Source organism: Brachionichthys hirsutus, chromosome 1 (assembly GCF_040956055.1).
Source record: "Brachionichthys hirsutus isolate HB-005 chromosome 1, CSIRO-AGI_Bhir_v1, whole genome shotgun sequence".
Classification (NCBI taxonomy): domain Eukaryota; kingdom Metazoa; phylum Chordata; class Actinopteri; order Lophiiformes; family Brachionichthyidae; genus Brachionichthys; species Brachionichthys hirsutus.
In genome coordinates this window covers 9621137-9645594 of record NC_090897.1, presented here as the reverse complement: position 1 = coordinate 9645594, position 24458 = coordinate 9621137, and the positions used below count along the sequence as shown (strand labels likewise).

The window sequence follows — 24458 nt, the reverse complement described above, 5'->3', positions numbered from 1 at the left end:
GGATTGTGTTTGAGGCAATGGCAGCGCGTCAGCTCCAAATATAACACAAACGTACTGCTTTTACTGACCCCTCCAGTTGCTGTATTATTCAGCCTTTAGTGACAAGAATCTTTCGTGCTTTTCTAGAGACTCTTAAGCTGCTACTTGGGACTGCAAACGCGATGCAGCGACAGACACCAGCTTCTGGCAGCGTTTCTGCAGGGTCGTCCCTCATCTATAAAGGGTGACGGCCTCCAGTTTCGTGATATTCTTGGGTTTACATGCTGCATCCTCTTTCTTTAACCCCCCCACCAAGGGTTTTCTACGGGATTCATATTGGGAAACTGTGGTGGCCGCTGTGACTACTTTTCACCGAGGTTTTTTGATACTTGAGAACTGAATGTCTCCAAGGGAACTGAGCTTTTTCATCTCCAACATGTTCATGTTCGATGTGCAGGCCGGTTCCATAGGCGCTACCTGTCCTCACAGGTAGTTGTGCTGCTGCCTGTCTTCTACAGAGGCTTTCTGCTAGATCATTACTAATCTGTTGTTGATTGATGACATCCAAACAAGTGCACTGCGGATCTCTGGGTCCATCCACCGTCTGATTCCTAGCGCACGCGACGCTCTGCATGGTTACAATTGATGACAAACGCCACATTATATTGTGAATGAATTGATAAAGTTTGCACATGTGAACACAAATATATTGTTATGATTTGTTCTCAAGTGAACTCTGAGTCACCGAGGTGTGCGATGACCCGGTTTGAGTCGCCTGTGTTCATCATACAAAACTAATTAATGGTTTGTATTTATTGTGTTTTGATTGACTGTCACTATATTTTATATGAATAGTAACAGTGTTTGTGTTTCTTCCCTCTAGGTTTTTTTTTTTTTTTCATCTGTCAACGGGCATTTGTAAATGTAGCTTTAGCTTCGACTCCTCTCGTTCTGCCGGCTACATTTCATAAACCAAATCCTTAGAGTGGCACCGGGATCCCCGTTCTGCGAGTACCGAATCCTTGAATACAAAGAGGAAGGATGACCGAGGCATGGCAGCAGCAGCAACATGCGGTCGCTCCACCTTCTGTCGTGCACGCACTCACCCAGGGAACCGACAACACTCTGGGCTGCACTGTGTATGGGGTTGTCCTGCAGCAAGACGCCTCCCTGCAGCAGCCCCAGCACGGCCAGCAGCTGTCTGTTCAAGTGCAACAGGCCTCCTTGCAAGTAGGGGGCGACAGGGGGCACAAGTGCGGAGCCTGCGGCCACGACATCTCCCACCTGGCCAACCCTCATGAACATCAGTGCATGGTGAACCAGGATCGGTCCTTCCAGTGCACCCAGTGCATGAAGATCTTCAGTCAGGCGACGGACCTGCTGGAGCATCAGTGTGTGCAGGTGGAGCAGAAGCCCTTCGTGTGCGGCGTGTGCAAGATGGGCTTCTCTCTGCTCACCTCCTTGGCCCAACACCACAACTCGCACGGCAACGGAAACAACCCGATGAAATGTTCCATCTGCGAGAAAACGTACCGGCCGGGCTCGGGGAACGTCACCCCGACCTCGTCGGCTGCCAACCCTCAGCAGCCCTCCACCGGCGAGACGTCCAGCGACGGCGCGGCGATCAGCGCCTCGTCGCCGCCCGCGTTCGAGGCCTCTTCCCCGGACAGGCCGTACAAGTGTTCGGTGTGCCACAAGGCCTTCCGCCATCTGTCCGAGCTGACTCGCCACGAGAGAGTGCACACGGGCGAAAAGCCCTACAAGTGCGACACGTGTGATAAGAGCTTCAGCCAGTCTTCGCACCTGGCGCACCACCAGCGCACGCACAGCTCCGAGCGGCCGTATAAATGCGCCGTGTGCGAGAAGAGCTTCAAGCACCGCTCCCACCTCGTGCGGCACATGTACGCCCATTCGGGCGAGCACCTGTTCAAGTGCAATTTGTGCGAGATGCACTTCAAGGAGTCGTCCGAGCTCCTGCACCATCAGTGCCAGCCCGAGGGGGAGAGACCTTTCCGTTGCGGCTCTTGCGGAAAGAGCTTCAAGCGGCCGTCCGACCTGCGGCAGCACGAGCGCACCCACTCGGAGGAGCGGCCTTTCCAGTGCGAGGAGTGCCAGATGAGCTTCAAGCAGCAGTACGCGCTGGTACGCCATCGGCGCACTCACAAAAACCCAGCCGATCGCCCTTTCAAGTGCAACCTCTGCGATAAGGGTTTCCTTCAGCCGTCCCACCTCCTTTACCACCAGCAGGTTCACGGCATGGAAAGTCTGTTTAAGTGTGCGTCTTGCCAGAAGTCTTTCAGCCAATCGGGAGAGCTGCTGAGACACAAATGTGGCGGCGAGGTCGAGAAACCCTACAAGTGCGACGTGTGCGGTAAAGGTTACAAAAAGAATTCGACTTTGCAGCGCCACCAAAACTCTCACTGCACGGAGAAGCCGCTGAAATGCTCCCTTTGCGACAAGCGCTTCGTGTCGTCCTCCGAGTTCGTCCAGCACCGCTGCGACCCGACCCGGGAGAAACCGCTGAAATGTCCCGACTGTGAGAAGCGCTTCAGGTACTCCTCGGAGCTGCAGCGCCACCGGAGGGTTCACACCGGGGAGAAGCCTTTCAAGTGTGCCAGCTGCGACAAGAGCTTCAAGCAGCGGGAGCACTTGGCCAAGCACCAGAGCGTGCACTCGCGGGAGACGCAGTTTAAGTGCGTGTGGTGCGGAGAGCGTTTCGTTGACCTCACGGCGCTGCAGGAACACACAGTCCAGCACACCGCCGAGGGTGAGAGTTTCCCCGAAGCGCCCTGCATCCCATGAACTGCAAGCGTGGCCAAGAAAGCTCTTGGTCCCAGCCTCCGCCAGACCATTTGTAGTTTATTGCGTGCGCCTGCTAATGCATTTTAGCATCAGTAAGACTTCATTCGTCGTCAATTCTTTTTCTTGAGTGAAGCGGCGGGCTGATGGCATCCCTCGACTTCCTTTGGAACGCGTGGTAAAAAGAAAACACTTGAGCAGAACGAAGAAGCCGTGAGTGAAGCCTTGGTCAGATCAGGGGTCTGTTTGCGTGTGGGACATTATCCTGTGGTTGCACGTGATGTCCGTTTTGTAGCTGTTGATTCTGTGGTTGAGAAAGAAGACGAGAACTTCTAGGCGGTTGTCAGATGTGTGTGTGTCATCCGAAATCCATGTGCCTTTTCTTTTTCTTTTACTTTTTTTTTTTAACCAGTCATGATTTTTTTGTTCGTCTTCATGTACAGTAAACCTCCCGTCATACACGGCACCCGGCTTGTGCAGCAGTATCTTTTCACATAGTAGCTTTTAGGTAGTATCATCTGTTTGTGCATGAATATTTATCACACTTTAATATCACTGTTGTATTATAGGTTTGGTTTATTTAGGATAAAGGAGAAGAAAAAAAGTGAATTTGTGAAAATGTATAGCCCGTGTCCTATGAAATCTGTGTCGTTGCATCTTTGTATTAAATGACATCTAGGTAACTAACTCATACCTATCTTGCCATACAAACACTTGACATGTGCAATAGAACATGCACAATGTAATATTTATGACTACTGATTCATGGCATACTCTGTTATATTCTAGATTGTGTGTATATGCTTATGTAAACAAAGAACTGCATAGTGCTTATGTTACCTGCTTTTGTATTCACCACCAATGAGCTTGCAGTATTTGGCAAGCGACGAGCTTGATTCCCTGATGGATTCCCTCAGCCTGACACATTTTTTAAAAAGCTCACCTGCCACCGATTAGCTGCATCAGTTCCTGTGTTAAATCCAGTAAAGCTTCTTTTTTATATTGAAGAATTGTTTCTGTAACGCCCCCCCAGCCCCCTCCTCGTCCACACCAGCTGTGCAGCAGAGGGATGTTCACGTTACGAGCCTCATTGTTCAGGTCAGATTTGGCTAATTTGATGGCTGATATTCATCATTACAGTGACCTGGATCATCTCTCATACGCGAAAACAAACCCAAAATGGGTGCACTATTAGTGAATGAATCCATGATGGTTAGCACTTCACGTGGATCTCTATTACCCATCCTTCTTTTGGTTCGCCACCCACTGACGACCTCGGCGTGTGTATGTGAAAATCCACGCAAATTCTAATCTGGTTGTCATTGTTACGTGACTACAACTCTCAGATCTTGGACATATGAAGGCGATTCAAGCATTATTATTAAAAAATGCCTTTTCACGTGGCTCTGAAAGACAAAAATCCGTGTGGGGTCGCGTTACCTTGTCAGAATCTGGGTCGCGTCTCAATGTGGTGACGTGAACAGAACCTGCATTTATGAGTTGGTTTATGCCGGACATAAAATATTTGCGTGTGGTAGATTGCTGTGTGGCGTTCTAAATTCTCAACAATCTCTAGTATTTGAGAGAAGGTTTTTGGACTCTTAAGATGCAGGGAATCAGCCGTGGTGGGACGGGGCGGGGGGTGCGAGTCTGCCTCAGGATCTATCAGATGTGAAAGAGTGTAACAAAGTATTGATTTACACGTATAGATATCAATGTAGACTCCTGTTCATACTGTATACAGACAATTCAAATAAACCTGTATGAAAATAAAGGTGTCGATTGTTTTTTTCACCATTTTAACCGGTAATTCCGCTGAACGTGGTTTGTTAAAAGTAGACCGATAACGTGTTGACAGGGTTTGTTGGTTGTAAGCAAAGTTCTTGGCCTCATTTCTGAGGAATTAATAAACCGAGAGAACTCATTGAATTAATAGATAGGGGATCCCCCCCCCCCCCCAAAGCCTTGATCTTCACTTTGATTCCAGCTTGACTTGCGTCTATTCCAACAGCTACTTACCTGCACAATTCCCTTGCAATGTGTTCTGCTAAAGAAGAAGAACTTCATTAATCACTTTTGGGGAACTTGGAAATTTTACACTCTCATGCACACACACACACACATGTGCACCAAGGGCCTATAAACATGCAACAATGGAGATGGATGACTGATGGGCACCACACTCTGGTTCCCAAGCCAAGTCTCCGTGGATTGAGCTGCAGATAACAATAGAACCATGTGAAGTTAATTACATAAAAAGTTTGATTCACAGCTGAGTACAGGGAAAACACCCTGCTGATTTTAATATTCAATGTTCCATCAATTAACAGTGAAGACATGTCGTTTAGACACTAACTCCAAGGATTTGCTGGTTTGTTTGTGTGGAGGGAAATTAGCAGGTGGATATTCTGGTCTAAGTCGTGTTCACACTAATGCACACGCACACTACTTAACAAGAAACTCAAGCATTTATCGCGGGAAATTTAATATTGTATGTTTGTGACCTTATCCAGTCACCACGGAAGCCAAAGTACCATGACGCCATTCTTAGATTTCTTGTGGAGAACAGCCATGCAGTGAAATTATGAAGTAGAAAGTCGTTTAGTTAAATAAGAATGTAGTTTCATAGTACAATCCGCTTGGTGGCGCTAATGCGTACATAATTCGATTTTTCAACTTTCAATAAACATCAGCGAAGAAGAACGCCGTCGCTCTTCTAAATTTGCTTCCGGGTTGGGATATGCCGCAGAAGAGAAGATAGTTTTGTTTTTTATTACGGATTCTCCGCTCGATGTGCCCCCGCCGCCGCCCGTCTCATACGGTTATTAGGCTTCTCATGCGGTCGCCACCGCACACGGTAGTCGGGACTTTGAACTCGGTGGCGCCGAACCGTTTTACGGAGAACGTTAAACGAGCTCACACGACCTGCTAACGAGCTAACCGACGTTCAGGTCGGGCGGACTTCCTCTGGATATTTCTACGACGAGGTTAGCCGGCTAACATTAGCCTCACTGTTAACTTCACGTTGCTTCGGTTTAGACATCCATACATAGTCTGCAAGCATTTCTTGTTCTTAATTAAATTGAGTTTAGCATTTATGTTAATCTGTAATTCCGGTTTGATGATTTTTGCTAGCTCCCTAAGTGTGGAATAATCGTGATGCTAGCGCCCGCAGAGCGGATGGAGGTTCGGATAAGTGGCTGTAACAATGTTTGTATTAGTATTACTATAATATTCGAGTTTCGAATCGAAGCTTTAACGTTAACAGAATCTTTCGTGAAGCGTTAGGAAATTAAACGGCAGGAAAACTATCAAAATAAGATGAGCGTTAATCTGCTTGATGTGTGGAAGCTCTTATTTTGCTGCTCTTGGACTAAATGCGGTGAAATATTACCAGTTGTTATTGAATGAACGATTTACGCATCTGAAACGATGTTATTTATTATTTGAACGACCATTGCTGTTAGTCTAGCCCTAGAAAATGAGGTGCGAGAAAAAATGTTTTATTGATTAACCTCGTTTCATGTGGTCGATGTTTTACAGCTCTAAATACATTTAATTTTTGAGTCTAATTTACATTTTGTCTCTTCACAAATTCAGTCGTTTCATTTGGCTTTTGTCTTTATTTGTTAGGACTATTCATTTTTCGGGTGAATCTCTTATTTGTCAGATGTGACTGACCTTTTTATTTAAGTTCAAATGTTTAACCAGCTTGTGGTTACCTTTCAAATAAAGTACAATATAGCACTTAAGTTACAATTTGAATCTGTCAGTATCTTTCCACAATGTAAGCAGTCATGAACTGTCTCCTCCCTGTTCAAGTGATGCGAGTCCTCTTTCACTCTATAATGAAATGTACAAGAAAAGTGAAATGCTCAATAAACAACCACAAATACTGTGCGTCTCCTTAAGAGATCATCTCAGAGCTTTCTGCTTGCAGTGTATTAAAAACAAAGAAATTAGCCTAAGTTATTATAATCAACGTAAACATGTTAAGTAGTTGTGATTTTGATTTCAAGTCATTCCTATGCCCTACTGTGTTATGGGTGGTGTAAAATAAGTGATGTGTTCTTGTTTCTTTCACAAATCTAAAATCTCTCTAAGCTATTATAATAAAATATTCCGTCAGATTGATGAAGTTGATTTTTACAGGCTTACACGAAAACTGATACGAATCCCAAACTTACTGCCCGTTTAACTTTTACACATTTTCACAAATCCATGATCTCGAGTTGAGGCTCGAGTGGATCTTCTGGCTGAGCCAGTCTGGTGTGGACCTTTCACAAATATCAAAGGGGTGTTTGTCATTGTTCAGACCTTTGCTATGTTAGTTAGCAGCAGTTGAGAAAACACAGAAAAACCATAAAAAAGAAAGAAAAGAAAAGTCATTAATTAACATGCTGTTTGGAAGTTGGTGCATAAAATCTGAGAATTGGGTAAATATCTTTGTACTTTAGACAATTGCTAAAATAAGTTGCATCATCTTGAGCTTCGGAGAGCCTAATTATTTGTCCCTGTTTAAAGGTTATTTCGGGTTATGCCTGCCCTTATGTCAGCGACTGAATAATTTTGTATGAATTTCTATCCTCTCCTTCAGCCTTGTCTCCTCTCCCCTGTCGCCCTGCAGCTGGCGGGACTTCGTTCCTTCCTGCCCATCAACATCCTTCTCAGGGGCTTCACACACTCGGTCATTGTGGTTCTGTCAGTCTGCGCCACAGCTGCGTCAGACCGGCCCGACGCATTTCACCGCAGGGCACCGACAGCCAAAGCCCATGATAGGAGCGGCACGGGGATCTTAGAGCAACGGAGTCCCGAGAGGCGGTGTGCTGCCTTCCAGTATCGAGCCAGGAAGTGTTCAGAGGGAGGTGAAGGGCCTCGTTACGTGGCCTCGCAGCCAGCGATGCCCGGATCAACGCCGGCCAGCAGCAAGGCCCGCGTGTACACCGACATCAACACGCAGAAGAACAGGGAGTACTGGGACTACGACGCGCACGTGCCCAACTGGAGGTACGTCGTTCATCACGTTGGTGTGAAACGGAAACATTTGTATCAAATGAAGTAAAGACGGGAGAACCTGGAATAACCGCGCTACCCAGTGCGCCACCATGTCACCCAAAATCGTGGAATGTTGAATATTTTCTAAAAGTCTGAACATCGTGCGTTTCTACGTAATTCCTGATGCATAATCTCCGAGTCAGTAATTTGTGGCGTTTTTGTTCCCAGCAATCAGGACAACTACCAGTTGGTGCGTAAGTTGGGCAGAGGGAAGTACAGCGAAGTATTCGAAGCTATAAATGTGACCAACAATGAGAAGGTGGTGGTGAAAATCCTCAAGGTGAGCGCCACGCTTCGTTTGTCGTTGCTTTTGTGACGTAAGCGTTTATTGCCTCCATGACGCTTTGGTGGCATCTGCTGGTCAGAGACGCAACTGCTGCTCCAGGCATTTAAAGGATTTTGCATCATTCCGTTGGTGAAGCATGTCGACACGGTGGCATAGTGTTTAGCACTGTTGCCTCACAGCAAGAAGGTTGTGGGTTTAAATCCCTCATGCGTGTTCTCTCCATGTCTTTCTCTGGGTACTCCGGCATGCATCTTAGGAATTAGGAATTAGCAGAGAGTGACTGAACCTTTGCTATTTGTATTTAAGACTGTGATCCAATAACATCCCATTACTCACACAGTAAGTAATGGGTAGCAGCCCTCCTCCTCCTCTTCATCAGTTATAGATTAGTACATTTACTGACAGGGGGGTGGGATGGGAGAGGGTGATACTTATGTCTTGACCCCCCCCCCCCCCCCCCCCCCCCTTCATGATGGTTACAAAAGACTTTTCTTTATTCAATTGACAGGGAAGAAAATAAAATATACATCAATAATTCTTTCTCCCTCCCCAAAGCAACCAGAAGCAGATAGACAGAGAGATGATGCTTTTAATTTTGACTTTGATTCAGAGAGTTTCCTAACTTTCCTTTTTTTTTTTTTAAGAATATTTTATTGAATTGTGTTACACTGAAAAAACGTTTGTGATACTACGGTACTTTGAATATCAGTGTAATCAAAATATGTTTTTCCCCAGTAGTACTTCATTTTTCTTCCTGTTCAATGTGTGTCTTAATTTCTGCAGCCTGTCAAAAAGAAGAAGATCAAACGGGAGATTAAAATTCTTGAAAACCTGCGTGGGGGAACCAACATTATCCGTCTGGTCGACACGGTCAAAGACCCGGTGGTGAGTTCGATTCCTGCCGCCACTCGGCCGCATGCTGCATGTCGGCTGTTGTAATCCAGCCGTGCGTGTGACTGCGTGTGAAGATGGCCGCGCCCCCTCCCTCCGCTGTCCTCGGTTCAAGCCTCGTGTCGTCCTCTCTTTGCAGTCCAGAACACCAGCGCTCGTCTTTGAGTGCATCAATAACACAGATTTTAAGGTACTTGCGTTTGGCCGACCTCATACATGCTGAAATAGCCGCAAAGTTGCCATTCATGCAAATACGTGTATATCCATTATTGATAACGCTCGTAGCCCTTCAGTGGCTGTTGGGCGCGCGTAGAGGCCGCGCGGACAAAAACGTTTGATGCCTTCATGTGCTTCCACAGGAGCTTTATCAGAAGCTGACCGACTACGATATCCGTTACTACATGTACGAGCTCCTCAAGGTAAATGGAGTCCTTCAAAACATTTAAGAATAGGGGTGCTTCCTGTAAAGGGACGCTTTAGACGGAGACACGTATACCGAAGTCACAAGGAAACTCAAAGTGACTGCAGCCCCCGTGTCTTTATCGTTCAGGCTCTGGACTACTGCCACAGCATGGGCGTCATGCACCGGGACGTGAAGCCCCACAACGTGATGATCGACCACCAGCTGAGGAAGGTGCGTTTGTTTGCGCCGACAGTGGTTTCAAGCTTGTGATTTTCACGAGGCTTTGTGGAGGGGAGATGCACAGGTGAGGAAGATGAGCAGTCGCGTGTTCTCTACGGAGCGCCATTTTATTTGATAACGCTTTACTCTTTAGGTGTATTTCTGGGTAATGTGCTTTAATAGTCGGCTAATTAATGCCGGCGGCGACTTCACCTCTGAGTGCAGAGCTTCAACATTATGTCTACGCCAAAAAACTCAAAAGATATTTCTGATGTGTCTCAATGTACAAAGCTTCTGCTCATTTATGAATAATTAAGTTTTCTGTTTTGGCTTTCCATTAAAATAAACAAACTGGAAATAATTCTATTTTGCGCATTTGAGAAGAGAATCAAACGATTTTATTTTAAACATGTTCCAGGTTTCTGTCCATAATATCTTCACTCAGCTTGACTCCATTTTGGTATTGGGTAGCTCTTTTAGAGGAGAACTCCAGGTCTGATGTAATCCCAGTGAATTAGAAGTCTCTCTCTCTCTCTCCCTCTCTCTCTCTCTCTGCCACAGCTGCGTCTTATAGACTGGGGTTTGGCAGAATTTTACCATCCTGCTCAGGAATACAACGTCAGGGTGGCGTCCCGCTATTTTAAAGGCCCTGAGCTGCTAGTGGACTATCAGGTACCTTCCTGCTCTTTTTGTTTGCTGTTCTACCCTCGTTTCTTTTTTCTTCTTAAATAATCAGTTTGTGGATTCCTTGTTTTATTTCGCACAGATGTATGACTATAGTTTGGACATGTGGAGTCTAGGCTGCATGTTGGCCAGCATGATCTTTCTGAAGGAACCGTTTTTTCATGGCCAGGACAACTATGATCAGGTAATGTGTCACAAAACAAAAAATGATTTCATTCAAGTTATTATAATGCAGATTGTGTGTTCATGAGTTGGAGTTAAGCTCTCTGGTGGAGATTTTACTCGACTGCAGACTCTTGCTTGAGAGAATTCAGTGGCTGCAGGAAGACGTATCTGCAGAATGCATCAAATGGATCACGCAAACATGCAACTTGTTTTCCAGCTGGTCCGCATTGCAAAGGTTCTCGGCACCGATGAGCTCTTCGGTTACCTCCACAAATATCACATAGAACTGGACACTCGCTTCAAAGACCTTCTGGGACAGTGAGTAGCAGCACTCAAAGTGATGTTCTTAGCTCCGCCCACAGGTTTTCTGCTGTATTAGTTTATCAGCAGGATTGATTAAAAAAAACACGTAAAAAAAAAATGGTCGGATGTGAGGCGGGAAATGTTGTCGTAGATCTGAATCGGATCTGGATCCAGATCCATTTCAAAAAGTAATTGTCCATTCTTAATGAAAACGAGCCTCATTTTTGATGCGCCCCAACAGTGAGTGACGACTGCCCTGAAGTCAACGGGCCAGATTCCCAACGTAACTGGTGGAGCTCCAGAAACAAATTGACCCCCCCCCCCCCACACACACACACACACACACACCCAATGAGCAGATTATTTGGATTGCAATTTAGAAAAAATAAATAAATCCTGTAATATTTTGCCGATGGAAGCAAAGAGTAAAGACTCCGGTAAAGATTTCATTTCATTGCTCCGGTTTGGCGAGCGTGTTCAGATCAGGCGTCTGTCGCTTGCTTGTGTGCAGACAAACACGGAAGCGCTGGGAGCAGTTCATCCAGTCAGAGAACCAGCACCTGGTGAGTCCGGAGGCTCTGGACCTGCTGGACAAGCTGCTGCGCTACGACCACCAACAGAGGCTGACGGCAGCAGAGGCCATGCAGCACCCATACTTCTGTTAGTACCACACACGCCGTCGGCGGTCCAGGTGTTTCATTCACACCCATGCGCTTGGCGCCACACGGCCTGTTGTAGTCTGCATTTCCAAGCGTTTGTGTCTGAGTTGCTCATTCTGCCCAGCTCGGTGAGGGAGCAGCGAAAGCGTGTTTCAGGCACAGGATGTCTCCTCCATCGAATATCAGCTTGTGATGTTTCTTCTTGGATAGTTATTCCACGATTAAACTGCCAATGGCGTTGTTGAAAGGTGGAAGTGTTGAGTTAAGTCAGCCACAAATTGTTTTTAGGGATTTTAAATGCGCCCCTCAGTTCCAGCGAATGGACGTCCCGGTCTTTCAGCAGCCATTTTGGACAGTCCCATGCTTTGTCGGGCCGATGGCTGCTTCCGCAGTGCACAAACCGAAGTCCGTAAAAGTCGTCCGGTTTGGTGAGTCTGGTGTGGAAGAACCAGCCTGGCATTAACAGAACCCGAACCTCAACGCCTCTGGGATGGTGTGGGACAGAGATTGGGACGCAACGCCTCCTCGTCCAACGTCAGAACCTAATCTCACAAATCTTGTGGACTAATGGTCAAAGATCCTCTGACCTGTGAATTCAGGACGGAGTGGTTTCTACCACGATGGTAGCATTTACCTCCCGTACCTGAACGCTCGATTCCCTTCAGGTTCTGTTTTTGTCCCTGCAGATCCCGTGGTGAAGGAACATGCCAATGCCAACACAGAGAGCTCGAAGGCCATAAGCGGCTCCAATGCAACATGATAACCAGAGAGCAGGTACAACGCCTGCAGACCTAACACCTCCACCCTTTAGTTAATGAGCCTATATTTGACATTGCTTTGTGTTTTGTCCCCCCCCCCCCGTCCAGTCAGGATGAGTCTTTACCTCAACTTGTGACCTTCTCATGGCAGAACCCTCTGCTTCCACACCAACAGCCATACTGGAGCAAGATGTCAAATTATCAGCGCATTCAGATCCACGCATGGATTAAACTTCTGCCAACGAAACCTGCGGAGAAGCAGAGCTACTCCGCGTCACAGATTAAACCGATCTGAAAACCGACCTTACCCCCCCCCCACACTCCTCCTGCCTCCCGACAATTCCCTGATTTTAAAATGACTGCTGTTGGATCAGTTTCAAGCCGGCGTAGCGCTGTAAAGACGTTTGCGCGTCATTACAATGCTGTGGTGACCTGAAGCTCCGATTCCAGGTTTTAGCACTGAGTGGCCTAAAGGCTCTTTTCTGCTAAGGATAGAACAAAAAAAACTATATTGAAAGAGAATAAACAGTTTTTATTTAAAGGTGTGCATGTTGGACTTTGTCTCAGGACCAGGAAGTAGATCACAACGGCAACAACGGCTGCAAGCGGAATGATTCGACCCAATGAACATCGGGTTTATTGGCGAAAGGAAGAATTTATCAAGTATGTGCTGTAACCAAATAACAGTACGGATAATAAAACGTATTTTATGTGTCTACCAAATTTAACGCACAACGCCGCTTTATTAAATACTGCAGACTAAATCATCCAACCCCTGGCTAGCGTAAATCAGATGTTAAAACACAACTAGCATCCGATCTCCAAAATCTTCATGGCTGTTAACCCAAAGCCACAAGGAACAGTTTGCTCCAGTAGCTCAAAGCCATCAGACAGATGTTTTTGGAATACTGTCCTGTAGAGCCATAGAGTGGAACTGATGCTGAAGGGAACCCTCTTCCTACAGTGACGCTCTGGTGCTGCTGGAAAGACACTGGAAACCTGCAGCATGCAGGAACCTCTAGAAGAAAACTTCTCACCCTGTGTGAGGAAGATGAAGCTTGAGCGTCCGTGGATGTTAGAGAGGGCAACATTTAGTTTCAGGAGATGTCCTGGATCCTTTCAGAGTGGCGCTCACTCGCTGCTTGACTTGAATCCGATATACAATTTCATGTGGGATTTAAAGAAGGTTGCGGGTAAATCCAGGAATGCTCCTGAACGGGAGGACTTAATCCACGAGGAATGAGCTAAAGATTCCTCCCGAAAGCTGCCGGAAGGTGTCTGGCTACGCATGACCTTTGCATCAGGTCATCACAGCTAAGGGGATTCTGCGTAGCAGCAGAGGTGACTTATTATGGGGTTGATCATATGGACCGCAGTCATCAAGGAAAAAACCGTTTTGTTACATTTGAGGGAAGCACAAAATCTGTTGTAATGAATTATTTAAATGGTTCTTGGGTGATTTGGTTATTACAAACTAGTCACTGTTTTACCAATAAACTGAATTTAATATTCAATAGGGGTGGAATAGTTTTCTTCTCTTGTTTTAACCATGGATTGTGTACATGGGGCTCTTTAATCCTTTAACATTACACCTCCAGGAAACAGTCATTACAGAAACCTGGAACAAAGGAGCTGGTTTCAGTCAACTCTAACTGAAATTAATTTTAAAGAATGTTTCACCCAAAAATAATTACATTTTTGGAGCATCACGATCAAACATCTGTGCGGCTTCGTCCTAAAGGTAAATCAAATGATTTCATGGAGCCCATACGGCATAATCCAGGTCTCCATAAGGGGAATTCCACATTGAGCACCGTAGCCTCCCGTGAACGTAACAGACACAATCTCCACCTCGACACCGAGGTGTGCAGAAATCAGCCTGATGGTCACACTAGAGGATGAATTCAGTTAAAGGTCTGCATCCTGCCGATTCATAAAAACAAGACAATTCATTGTGTGTGTACTTTTTAATAAATAACTGGAAATGCAACATTCCCCCCCCCAGAACACAATAATTGTGCAACATTCGTGTGAAGTAAACAGGCGCATTCATTTGGGTGAATTCAGACTGAGGTCAGCGGACGACATCCTGCTCACTAATTAACAGAATAATCACGTCAATAATTAAAGATTAGAATCTTTAAATATCGACAATGCATCAGAGAACTCACACTTCCTGGGTGGGTGGGGTCAAAGGTTATAATCTGGTTAAAAAGGCATCGTTTCGTTCGCGACCTCAGAGACAACTTGTCCCCCAAATGAAGGCCCTGACAGACATCTGAAGTATCGTTATTCTCATTTAACTTACTGTCGGAAAGCTAACTAAACTTCATTAACGTTGCCTCAAACCGCAGCACAGTAACATACAAATACCAAAAGTACACCAAGGACACAGTTGAGACAGAACAAATATTTCCTTTAGTACTCGACTGAGTCCACTGGCGCTTAATATCTTACGCTTTGTGGTCTTAGTCTTCTTCGGGGTTTGGTCACCGTGTGACCTTGGTGTCCTTTTTGAAAATGCAAACAATCTAAGGCATGAAACAACTTTTTTTTAAAAAGTATAAAGCTAATATCATAGACATTCAGTTTGTTCTCTCAAAGTATAAAAACATAAACAGCAGCATAAATAAAGCGTGTGATCATGTGACGTGTTAGCTAGTCTTGCATCGGTGTTGACAGAGTATATAATGTTGGTTACATATCAGAGTTTGCATTGTTGAGGTAACTCCATAGAAAAGGCGAAGGAACAGTGCCGTCATGTGGAAAAGCCAAGTAAAGCATGCATCAGACAAAAGTGAGAATTAACAGAGATGTGTGTCCCTTTGGTTCAAAGGAACAAGTTAAAAAAAACAGAACAAGAACAAGGATCACTGAAATGGAGCTTTGATAATACTGGACGTTTTCAGTGACTATCGTCTCGCAGCATCTTCCACTTCTCTGCGCTTGCATGACGCGGACACGAGAAGGTCAAGGCAGCAGATGTAGCAGCGCTAAATCATCTAGTTGGTTCACGGCGACGATGTGATCCAGATGTTGCAGGTACCGCTCGGGGTCTCGCATGAAGTGTGGTATTCTGGTCCGTGAGAACGCCGCATGCTGCCGCAGCCTCTCCACGTCCTCGAAAGACACCTGCAGAACGAAGACACGTTGATTTCATTCATTTTTGTTGGGGAATAAAAATGAACACATTATGGATTTCAGGGCTGATCTACTGTCATTGTCACCAAACTCAAAATCAATATCCCTACTGTATTGATTGCATCAAAGAAAAAATAATAAATATATATATTTTTTAATAATTTAAAAGTTCTATAAATAAATTGTAGTCTAAATTATTTCTGAAAACAACGTAGCTAAAAATAGCTGCTTATTTAAAATACAGATTTTTAAATTAAATAAAAATGCTTTTTGTGCTACTTCAGAAAATAAGTGTCCGAAGGTGCTCTCACATCTACTTTATATTGTTCTATTGGCAAAGGAAACGTCCAAACACGACGTAAAGGTGGTATAAAACCGTTAGTTCTCTCACATATGTTACACGTGAACGTGATTTGAAGGAGATGCCACTGACTTTGCCTAAAGAAGTCAACGTCTTGAAGTCGATGGCCTTTCGGTGACGAAGGATTCGGAGGATCCCGTCCAGGTAGACCTGATCTTTACTGAAGCAACCTGAAACCCAATCACACCCAGACCTTAGTTTATTACACGTTATATCGCTTTGTATTTTTACTGGCCTGTAATCCTCACAGGAAAAACAGAAGCTGACGAGATTAATTATTAACCTTTATTTACCTCCGGTTTTATTTCCCAAGGAGACCCTTAAGTTTGTTGTCTGATAAAATGCTGACACGCTAAACAAGCTCAGTTTGTTAGATAAATACATGCGTCCCTGCTTCAGAACTGCTTGAAGGTCAATTCTCTGGACTGTAAATTCAATTAATAAATAGGCAGTAAGTAAACCCTGCGCTCTGGCTGCAGGTAACTACAGAGCAAAGTAGCAGTAGCGTCTCTGCATCCTGAGAGGCAAACCCCGGGGCAAGTATATATGGTATTCATATGTTTACAGTCTTTTCTCCCATTTTTTGGAATAACATAAGTTTTGTTTAGGCGCGTGTGTGCGTGTGTGTGACTGTGTGTGTGTGTGTGTTCACCAGGTTTGGATGTGTCCGTCTGTCCCCTCTTGGCTCGCAGGCAGTACTCCCAGCGGACATCCGGATCCTGGACAAAGCGTGCGATGTGGCCGAAGAGCTGGCTGAAGCTCATGCTGGTAGCGTGGTACACCGTGTAGTAAAGCAGAGCCGCACGCCATAGGAAGGGCTGTTTCCGTAGCAACACGCTATGCAAACTGGCAAGGCCTTCCTCCGTGGGATTGGCCGGCTTGAGGCCGTACTGCTTCCTGCCTTCAGCGGTGGCCCACGGCTGCTGGTTGTTGTTCACGCCACGTAGATAATGTGTGCCTGAGCAAAGGACAGGAAGCAAAGGACAGGAAGCTAAGGACAGGAAGCTAAGGACAGGAAGCTAAGGACAGGAAGCAAAGGACAGGAAGCAAAGGACAGGAAGCAAAGGACAGGAAGCAAAGGACAGGAAGCTAAGGACAGGAAGCAAATGACAGGAAGCAAAGGACAGGAAGCTAAGGACAGGAAGCAAAGGACAGGAAGCTAAGGACAGGAAGCAAAGGACAGGAAGCAAAGGACAGGAAGCTAAGGACAGGAAGCTAAGGACAGGAAGCTAAGGACAGGAAGCTAAGGACAGGACGCTAAGGACTGGACGCTAAGGACAGGAAGCTAAGGACAGGAAGCTAAGGACAGGAAGCAAAGGACAGGAAGCAAAGGACAGGAAGCAAAGGGCAGGAAGCCAAGGACAGGAAGCCAAGGACAGGAAGCCAAGGACAGGAAGCTAAGGACAGGAAGCTAAGGACAGGAAGCTAAGGACAGGAAGCTAAGGACAGGAAGCTAAGGACAGGAAGCTAAGGACAGGAAGCAAAGGACAGGAAGCAAAGGACAGGAAGCCAAGGACAGGAAGCTAAGGACAGGAAGCTAAGGACAGGAAGCTAAGGACAGGAAGCTAAGGACAGGAAGCTAAGGACAGGAAGCTAAGGACAGGAAGCTAAGGACAGGAAGCAAAGGACAGGAAGCCAAGGACAGGAAGCAAAGGACAGGAAGCTAAGGACAGGAAGCTAAGGACAGGAAGCTAAGGACAGGACATATGCTGCAGAAACACACCCGAGCCCGTTCCTCGTAGGAAGAACCGGAGACCCTGAGAGCGCATCGAACGGGGATTACCGATCTCGTGTCTCAGCATCCCCTCCAGCCAGTGCTGCCGGGCTCCCGCCAGGTTGATGGTCAGAGTGGGACGGCAGCTCTCCACCACCATCACCGCCTGAGACAGCAGCTCGTCGGACAGACGCACCACAACCTGGGGAGGAAACAGAGAGGACGTAAACCGTTAGCCAGCCGCCAGTCCTCCCCGCCGGGGGCGAGGAAACGTCCCGATGCAGCAGCGGCAGGCCGGCCGCTGGATTACGGATTACGGCGCCCGCGCCTTTGTTGTCAAACACATGAAAACGCCGAGCTTGGCGAGCCGTGTGAACGCCCTTTCGACGCTCACCTCGCCAACGCAGCCTTCTTTGTGTAGATATTTGCGCACGGCAGCCCAGACCCGACTCTTAGGAAGAACGCCGCCTCCCGTGGCCTCCTCAAAATCCTCGTAGGAGCCGAACTTCCTCAGGACGCACTCCATGATCCCAACCGCCTGCGGAGAAACAGAGACGTCGCCCTCATCCCGCGCTTGTGGGGCTCAGAGGCGGGCGGTAACACGATACCTGCTCCAGGAAGAGAGCCGAGCCCCCCCGGTACTTCTCCAGCACGCCCCTGGGCGCCGGCTGCGCGTACTCGAACTGAGGCTCGTACTCGTAGTCGGACTGGAAGAACGTCTGCTTCTCCCGCTCCAGGTTCAGAGGCCTCAGGGCCACGAGCAGACACGGCCCGGGGGGTCCCGGCGGCGCCGCGCCCCCGGCTCCCTTCGCTATGTGCGGCAGGGAGGTGGCGGGTCGCATGTGGCCCCCGCTGGCGCGGACCCCCAGCGAGCAGGTGCTCTCGCTGCGGCGCATCCAGCTTCCTGCGCCCGGGCCGGGGTCGGTCGGGCGGCGAGCCGCCGGACCGCTCCGCCAAGGAGGCTGCACAAACCTTCCGCCGGCCGTCCGTCCGTCGGGTCCTCGCAGGCACGGGGGCGCCGTCTCCAGGCTGAGGGGACGGCGGAGAGGCGGTCTGGGTGCAGCGCCGCTTCTTGGCGTCGGCCTCCTCTCCACCGCCCGGCTGCCGTTCGTTTGGGCTGGAACTCCATTGCGGGTCAGCTTCCCGCTCTCTTTAAGCGGGTCTGCTCGGACGCCCGGTGCCGACGGGTCCCTGCCACTCCCGACAATTCCATCCTCGGCCTGATCCATGAAGACTCCACCCGAGTCCAACACCATCACCTCTCCGACCTCCCGCTCCAGCGCTGTGGATTCATATGAAGAGCGTTTGAACGTGTCGCCGCTTCAGATAGAATTCAGCCAATGAATGGACGCCAGGAGGAGAGGACAAAGAGAAAAGACACAGTCTGTGGGGTGCAGGACGTGACGTCTAGAGGCGAGATCCCACAACTCGGGTCGCTTTAAGTGCACTAACCAGAACCAGAACCAGAACCAGAACTAATCTAGAAAATAACCAGTTTAAGTCTGGATTAACGAACTCAACAGCTGAGGTGAGAGTTCGCCCTAAAGGATGACAAAACAAATCAGATCAGCTTCCAAACCTCTCCAACATCTCCGAACGCAAACAGATACTGACCAGCAGCGAGTCCCGGGACGTTCAGCGGCCGGAGGTCGCGGGAACGGTGCGGGAACGGTGCGGGAACAGGACACAGCCGCCCGAGGCCTGCGGCGCCTGCCTGGGCCGGCCAGGAAGTCGTGGATGTGTTGGAAGTTATGACGCGAGACGCCGCGCGCGACGCTCCCTGCGTCATCACGTCTGCCTCCGAGAGAGAGGAGCAGAAGCGCGCGACGCGCCCTGCGTCATCACGTCTGCCTCCGAGAGGGAGGAGCAGAAGCGCGCGACGCCCCCTGCGTCATCAGGTCTGCCTCCGAGAGGGAGGAACAGAAGCGCGCGACGCCCCCTGCGTCATCACGTCTGCCTCCGAGAAGGAGGAGCAGAAGCGCGTCCCTTTATTCCGTTTTATCGAACCGCATTAAAACGTTAACATTTGGACAAGCAATGCTTTTTTTATTATTATTATAATTAATGTTGAATTTTCATAAATGTATTGTTTGAATTCTACTAAAAGCAGTGAACAATTACAATAATAATATTAATTAGGATCACCACACATTGCATTCTCTTAAGTAAAATAAAATGTTGAGAAAGAAAGGCACAAAGGCGAAGAATGATTTCGTGACTTCAGCAAACACTTAAAAATAAAGTACAAATATATATTCCATCTCTATAATCCATCAGCAGACGAAAGATATTCTTTACTCTGCCGAGTTTATTCTCTACTCTCTTAACAAATCACAATCCAGTTCAGAAGAATGAATAACTGACTCAAACCGGTCTGAAACCTTTTCTACAGGAAGCTCAGACTTACAGATGCGTGTGTCTGATTGCATACATCAGGCTTTTCAGGAAAAAGATATCAAACTTGCCCTGCTGGCAGCACGTCCGGAGTGTACATCTCGCCTGTGGTCAGCTGAGAGGCTCCAGCAACATCTGTGACCACCGAGATCGAGCTGTATGAAACGATTGAGGTCATCTAGAAGTAAATGGATGGAAATATCAAACTTATGATGTAGAAGTCTCAAAATCCTGAAAGGCCAAGTGCATCAAACATCACACACTCGGCTTTAAGGTTTTATAAACCATTCGCCTCAAGCGACAGCATTTTAATAGTCCTTACACATTAACGGGTCCATAGTGCATTTCTAACTTTATGAGTGCAATGATAACTGCCGTGGTTCTTATTGGATTACACCAATGCCCTTCGTTGTCAACATAGACGATCAGGTGATAACGGAACAACAGCTGAACTTACAAAAACTGCCTCAAGGATTTTCAAGGTTTTTTTTTTTTTTTTACTACAAACACATGGTTATGGAATATCACAGAGGAGCAGAGAGTAACCACCCTTCAGGTCCCAAGGACGTAGTCGAGTTAATAATTGTTTTGTTTTTTTATGTGGATGTAAACGAAGCACCTGGAGGATGCTTGCGCCTAGAAAAGGTTTGCTAGAGTCAAATATTAAACATATGACTGTGCAGCTCTGAGGTGACCATTGGATTTCTATTCTTTTCAGTATTTCTTCACATGGTAAAGCAATGGCAGCAAATAAAAGAGTGGTGCAAACAGAGACGTGGCTCTCCTGCCGGTAAAAATGGACCACAGGGACGGTGAATGGCATTTATGGCTCCAAGGATTTGAAACGAGCAGCATGTTTCAGAAATGGATTTGGAAAAATAACCTGTGTCCTCCAAAACTACAAAAGGACAACAACCAACATCTATGGAGGATGAAGTCAACATGCTGAAAAGTGGTTTTGGTATGGGAAGTCAGCGGTATGTCATTTTATTTTATTTTCAGGAAAAGCAGAGAAAGAAACTGCTGACAGATAAAAACGAATTTTCTTCATTTTAGACATTTTCTACAGTTTCTTTTTATTTAAAAGGTTCGAACAGGAGCTCATTTAACCCCATGAGGTTTTCACAGAACTCATCTAATTTAAAAATCGGTTTTCTTTGAAACGAGGCTCCACTTTTCCAAGAGCAACATTTATAGTGATAATGTGGCCCAAATGTAGGCTTGACTTTAGAATAATTGCAATTTCAAACGATGTAGTAAAAACACCTTTAATCATATGAATGAATGATTTCAGTGCTTGAAATGGGTTTCAAAGAAGTCGTAGGACATATTAATTACATAGATAAAAGTAAAATAATTGTCAGAATGTAATATTTTCAATGTATTCTTGTAAATAAAGTGCTTTGTTACTCTACGTTCACCAAATATTATATAAAGAATAGATACAATTGGACTGAATGATAAATAGCACATACTCTATGAAGTTTTATGTGTACAAATGAAAACTTGAAAAATAGACTTGTTTCTTTTTAAACCAAATATTTATTATATGCAAACATAAGGACGAGAGTAAGGACTATAGATTCCAATAATAATTTGATTAATCAGATGAATCAATTAGACACTCCATGCACCCACAAACCTCAGAGGGTTAATGTGACATAATTATTCTGTTAGAATGGTTATAATTTATAGTATTTCAATAAATAGACAAATTGTGTTCATTCAAAATTTCTTGCAAGAGATTTTCTTTCTGCTCAGGCAGGGAGAAGTGGTCGGAGTAAAACTGGCAGACAACAGAAAAGGGCGGAGATGGTCGCGGCGCCGCTGTTTCTTCTTCATTCTGGCACTGGGATCATTTTTTCTTTTTTGCAGTGCAATCATGAATAAACAGACTGGCTGGAACCCAAAATGGATGGTGCAATACAACAAAACATTCTTGTGGATTTCATCGAAAAGTCAAAATGCCGCTTTTTCTTATGAAACTGTTGGCAGAATGTTCAACTCCACAAAGCAGAAACCGGTACCGGTTCCTTATACATCTCCAGGGCCGTTCCTGGTAGAGTATCCCTATGAATACCACTTCATTATAAATGAGCCACAGAAATGCGAGCAGCAGAAGCCTTTCCTGGTTCTGATGGTTCCTGTGGCCCCCCAAAACAGGGCACACCGTGACATTATCCGCAGCACCTGGGGAGGTGATAGCCTGGTTCTGGGCAAAATTGTGAGTCTGTTTTTCATGTTGGGGCTGAATAATGGACGGGGAGACAAGCAGCTCCAGAAGCAGCTGCTGCAGGAGAGCAAAGAACATCAAGACCTGATCCAGAGCAACTTCCTGGACTGCTACAAGAACCTGACCATCAAGACCATGGTGATGCTGGAGTGGGTGGACTCCTATTGCTCCAACGCCTCTTATACCATGAAGATTGACTCGGACGTGTTTTTAAATTTACCCAATCTCATCAACATGCTATTAAATGCTCCAAAGAAAAACTATATGACCGGATTTGTTGCAGAAGAAGCTTTGGTCCTGAGAGATCCACATTCCAAGTGGTACTTACCTGTGGAACTTTACCCTTCTCCCCACTATCCACCTTATGCTTTGGGTCTGGGTTACGTTTTGTCTCTGGATCTCCCTATAAAGCTTGTGGAGGCATCCAGCCATGTTAAAGCCATTTACATTGAAGACGTGTATTTGGGGTTGTGTATGCAGTACTTGGGCATCAATCCCACTGACCCTCCAGATTGGGGTTATTTTAAGGTCTCTCCTGTGACCTACAGTCGCTGTGCTTACTCCAGGCTAATAGCCACCACTACCTATAAAAACGCTGATCGTATGAGGAATTGGAAAAATTTTAAAAAGCCGGGCCGATACTGCAAATAATACCACTGTATATTTATTCTTTTTGGAGATAAGGTCAGAGAGGACAGACTTCGATGTCCAGAGGAGAGACGGGGACTAAATCGGTAGAAGGATGCTGAGGATGGAACTACCAGGGAACAGGGCTAGAGGTCGACCCAGGAGAAGATACATGGACGTAGTGAGGGAGGACATGAGAGTGGCTGGTGTTGGGGAGGACGATGCAAAGGACAGGGTGAAGTGGAGAACATTTATTTGATGTGGCAACCCCTCACGGGACAAGCCGAAAGTACAGTCGCAGTAGTAGTAGTATAAAATTATTTAAACCTATGTTGTCAAATACTGTTTTTTCTCATGGCTTACATCATACATTGTGATATAGAGAGGAGATAAAGGGGACTATAAATAATATATTCAAGATGTTGTCAAGATGTTATGTAAAAAATGCCTCATCTACTTTTTTAAGAGATTAAAAGTTCTACAAAACCCAGCAAGAGAGTTGTTAATGTTTAACAGGGCGACGATGACTCACTCGGAAAAATCTCGTGCCCCCACTCTGACAAAACTGATGCAGACACCTGTGCAAACTCCTCTAAGGGCATAATTGAATTGCACCCTATTCACAACCACAAAATTGTTAATTTTTAACAGGAGGGATGGCACAATGGAAGATCACCTATGCATGAGCCACCTTTGTGCTCTGAAGGTACTTGCTAATCAGATTTCAAAATGATTTCTAAGAAAAAAAACTCAAATGAACATGTTATATCTAATTAAAAAAAACATTATAAAATGAAAGTCAAATGCCACCAAACCCAAAGCAAATCCCCTTGATTGAGTTTAATATCATTCTCATTACCTTGTTTTCAACCGCTTATCCAGATCCGGGTCGCAGGGGCAGCAGTTTGAGCAGGGAAGTCCCAGAACTTCCAGTTCACTCCACCCAGGTAAGGCCCTAGGCCTACCCTGCCACCCCCACTCCACCCCCACTCCCACTCCCACAGTTGGATGCGAACCCAGTTCCTCCGGCCGTGAGTCGGTAACCCTAGCGACCACGCCACCGTATAGGTGAGGGAGCCTGAGGTATTACTAAAGTCGTACCTGTCAAATAATAAGTTGATATCTCAGACCACAGCGTGTTGTTATGTTGTTATGTTGTGCTTTTTCCTTTTGTGTTATGTCGAGTGGGCGTGTCTCCGACCAGGTGATGTCGTGCTGGATTCAAAACCAGTGCCTCTGGTCTAAAGTCAACAATGCTACTGTCTATTTATCATAATGCCTGAGGTGCACACAACCTTTAATGGCGATAGTAATTTGAAGCATGAAATGTATATACTATTACAAAGGGAATAATTTGGTTCCACCCTTGTTTGTGGGTCACCGTCTGTCTGATTTGGACTCAGTTTACACCTCCAGAGTCCTGAGGCGGGCCAGACGCATCGCCACAGACCCCACCCAGGTAAGCTAAATTGCATGAGGACAGATTTATTTCTCTTCCTCTCAGGCAATCCTGTTTGGTGGCATACTGTCGCTACTGTCTCTTCTTCAGTCTGACCCTGGGAACGGCTCTTATTTTTTACAGTGTAGCCACAAATGAATCGACCGACTGGAACCCTAAATGGATGGTGCTATATAACAAATCAGACCGGCTGATTTCACTGAGAAGACAAAATGTCGTCTCAGGTCGTAGAGTCAACACAACCAGCTCAAGTGTCTTCGATATTTTATCAGCACAAGCAACTGATTTGACTGATAAGCTTCAAACAGTTGAGCCACTGGTGCCAACG

General features: G+C 46.3%; 4 protein-coding genes across 4 annotated transcripts; 3 read left to right on the top strand and 1 right to left on the bottom strand.

The window, feature by feature from the left end:
- Positions 1-936: 936 nt before the first annotated feature.
- Positions 937-2803, top strand: LOC137897349 (zinc finger protein 319). The gene has a single exon (XM_068741875.1). The coding sequence runs from the start codon at positions 1021-1023 to the stop codon at positions 2779-2781; it is 1761 nt and encodes a 586-aa protein (XP_068597976.1). The 5' UTR covers positions 937-1020; the 3' UTR covers positions 2782-2803.
- A 4875-nt stretch (positions 2804-7678) lies between these two features.
- csnk2a2a (casein kinase 2, alpha prime polypeptide a) lies at positions 7679-13670 on the top strand. The gene is made up of 12 exons (XM_068743766.1): positions 7679-7785; positions 8002-8113; positions 8903-9004; positions 9150-9200; positions 9370-9429; positions 9561-9644; positions 10194-10304; positions 10399-10500; positions 10699-10799; positions 11296-11444; positions 12130-12217; positions 12310-13670. The coding sequence occupies exons 1-11, from the start codon at positions 7679-7681 to the stop codon at positions 12201-12203; spliced, it is 1053 nt and encodes a 350-aa protein (XP_068599867.1). The 3' UTR covers positions 12204-12217; positions 12310-13670.
- Positions 13671-14157: 487 nt separating this feature from the next.
- Positions 14158-18676, bottom strand: kiaa0895l. The gene is made up of 6 exons (XM_068738763.1): positions 18026-18676; positions 17812-17955; positions 17487-17619; positions 16356-16661; positions 15776-15873; positions 14158-15333 (listed from the first exon to the last, which is right to left on the bottom strand). Exons 1-6 carry the CDS (start codon positions 18671-18673, stop codon positions 15172-15174), a joined length of 1491 nt encoding a protein of 496 aa, XP_068594864.1. The 5' UTR covers positions 18674-18676; the 3' UTR covers positions 14158-15171.
- Positions 18677-21807: 3131 nt separating this feature from the next.
- Positions 21808-22695, top strand: LOC137895923 (beta-1,3-galactosyltransferase 2-like). Its single transcript, XM_068741453.1, has one exon. It carries the CDS (start codon positions 21808-21810, stop codon positions 22693-22695), a length of 888 nt encoding a protein of 295 aa, XP_068597554.1.
- Positions 22696-24458: the final 1763 nt, after the last annotated feature.

Coding starts and splice junctions, on each gene's coding strand:
- csnk2a2a (XM_068743766.1), top strand. CDS start 7,679: ATGCCCGGATCAACGCCGGCCAGCAGCAAGGCCCGCGTGTACACCGAC. Junction 7,786..8,001: donor GCGCACGTGCCCAACTGGAG/GTACGTCGTTCA, acceptor TTTTGTTCCCAG/CAATCAGGACAACTACCAGT. Junction 8,114..8,902: donor TGGTGGTGAAAATCCTCAAG/GTGAGCGCCACG, acceptor TAATTTCTGCAG/CCTGTCAAAAAGAAGAAGAT.
- LOC137897349 (XM_068741875.1), top strand. CDS start 1,021: ATGACCGAGGCATGGCAGCAGCAGCAACATGCGGTCGCTCCACCTTCT.
- kiaa0895l (XM_068738763.1), bottom strand. CDS start 18,673: ATGGTGTTGGACTCGGGTGGAGTCTTCATGGATCAGGCCGAGGATGGA. Junction 16,662..17,486: donor GATGCTGAGACACGAGATCG/GTAATCCCCGTT, acceptor TCCTTTGCTCAG/GCACACATTATCTACGTGGC. Junction 15,334..15,775: donor CGTTGACTTCTTTAGGCAAA/GTCAGTGGCATC, acceptor TTCGTTCTGCAG/GTGTCTTTCGAGGACGTGGA.
- LOC137895923 (XM_068741453.1), top strand. CDS start 21,808: ATGTTCAACTCCACAAAGCAGAAACCGGTACCGGTTCCTTATACATCT.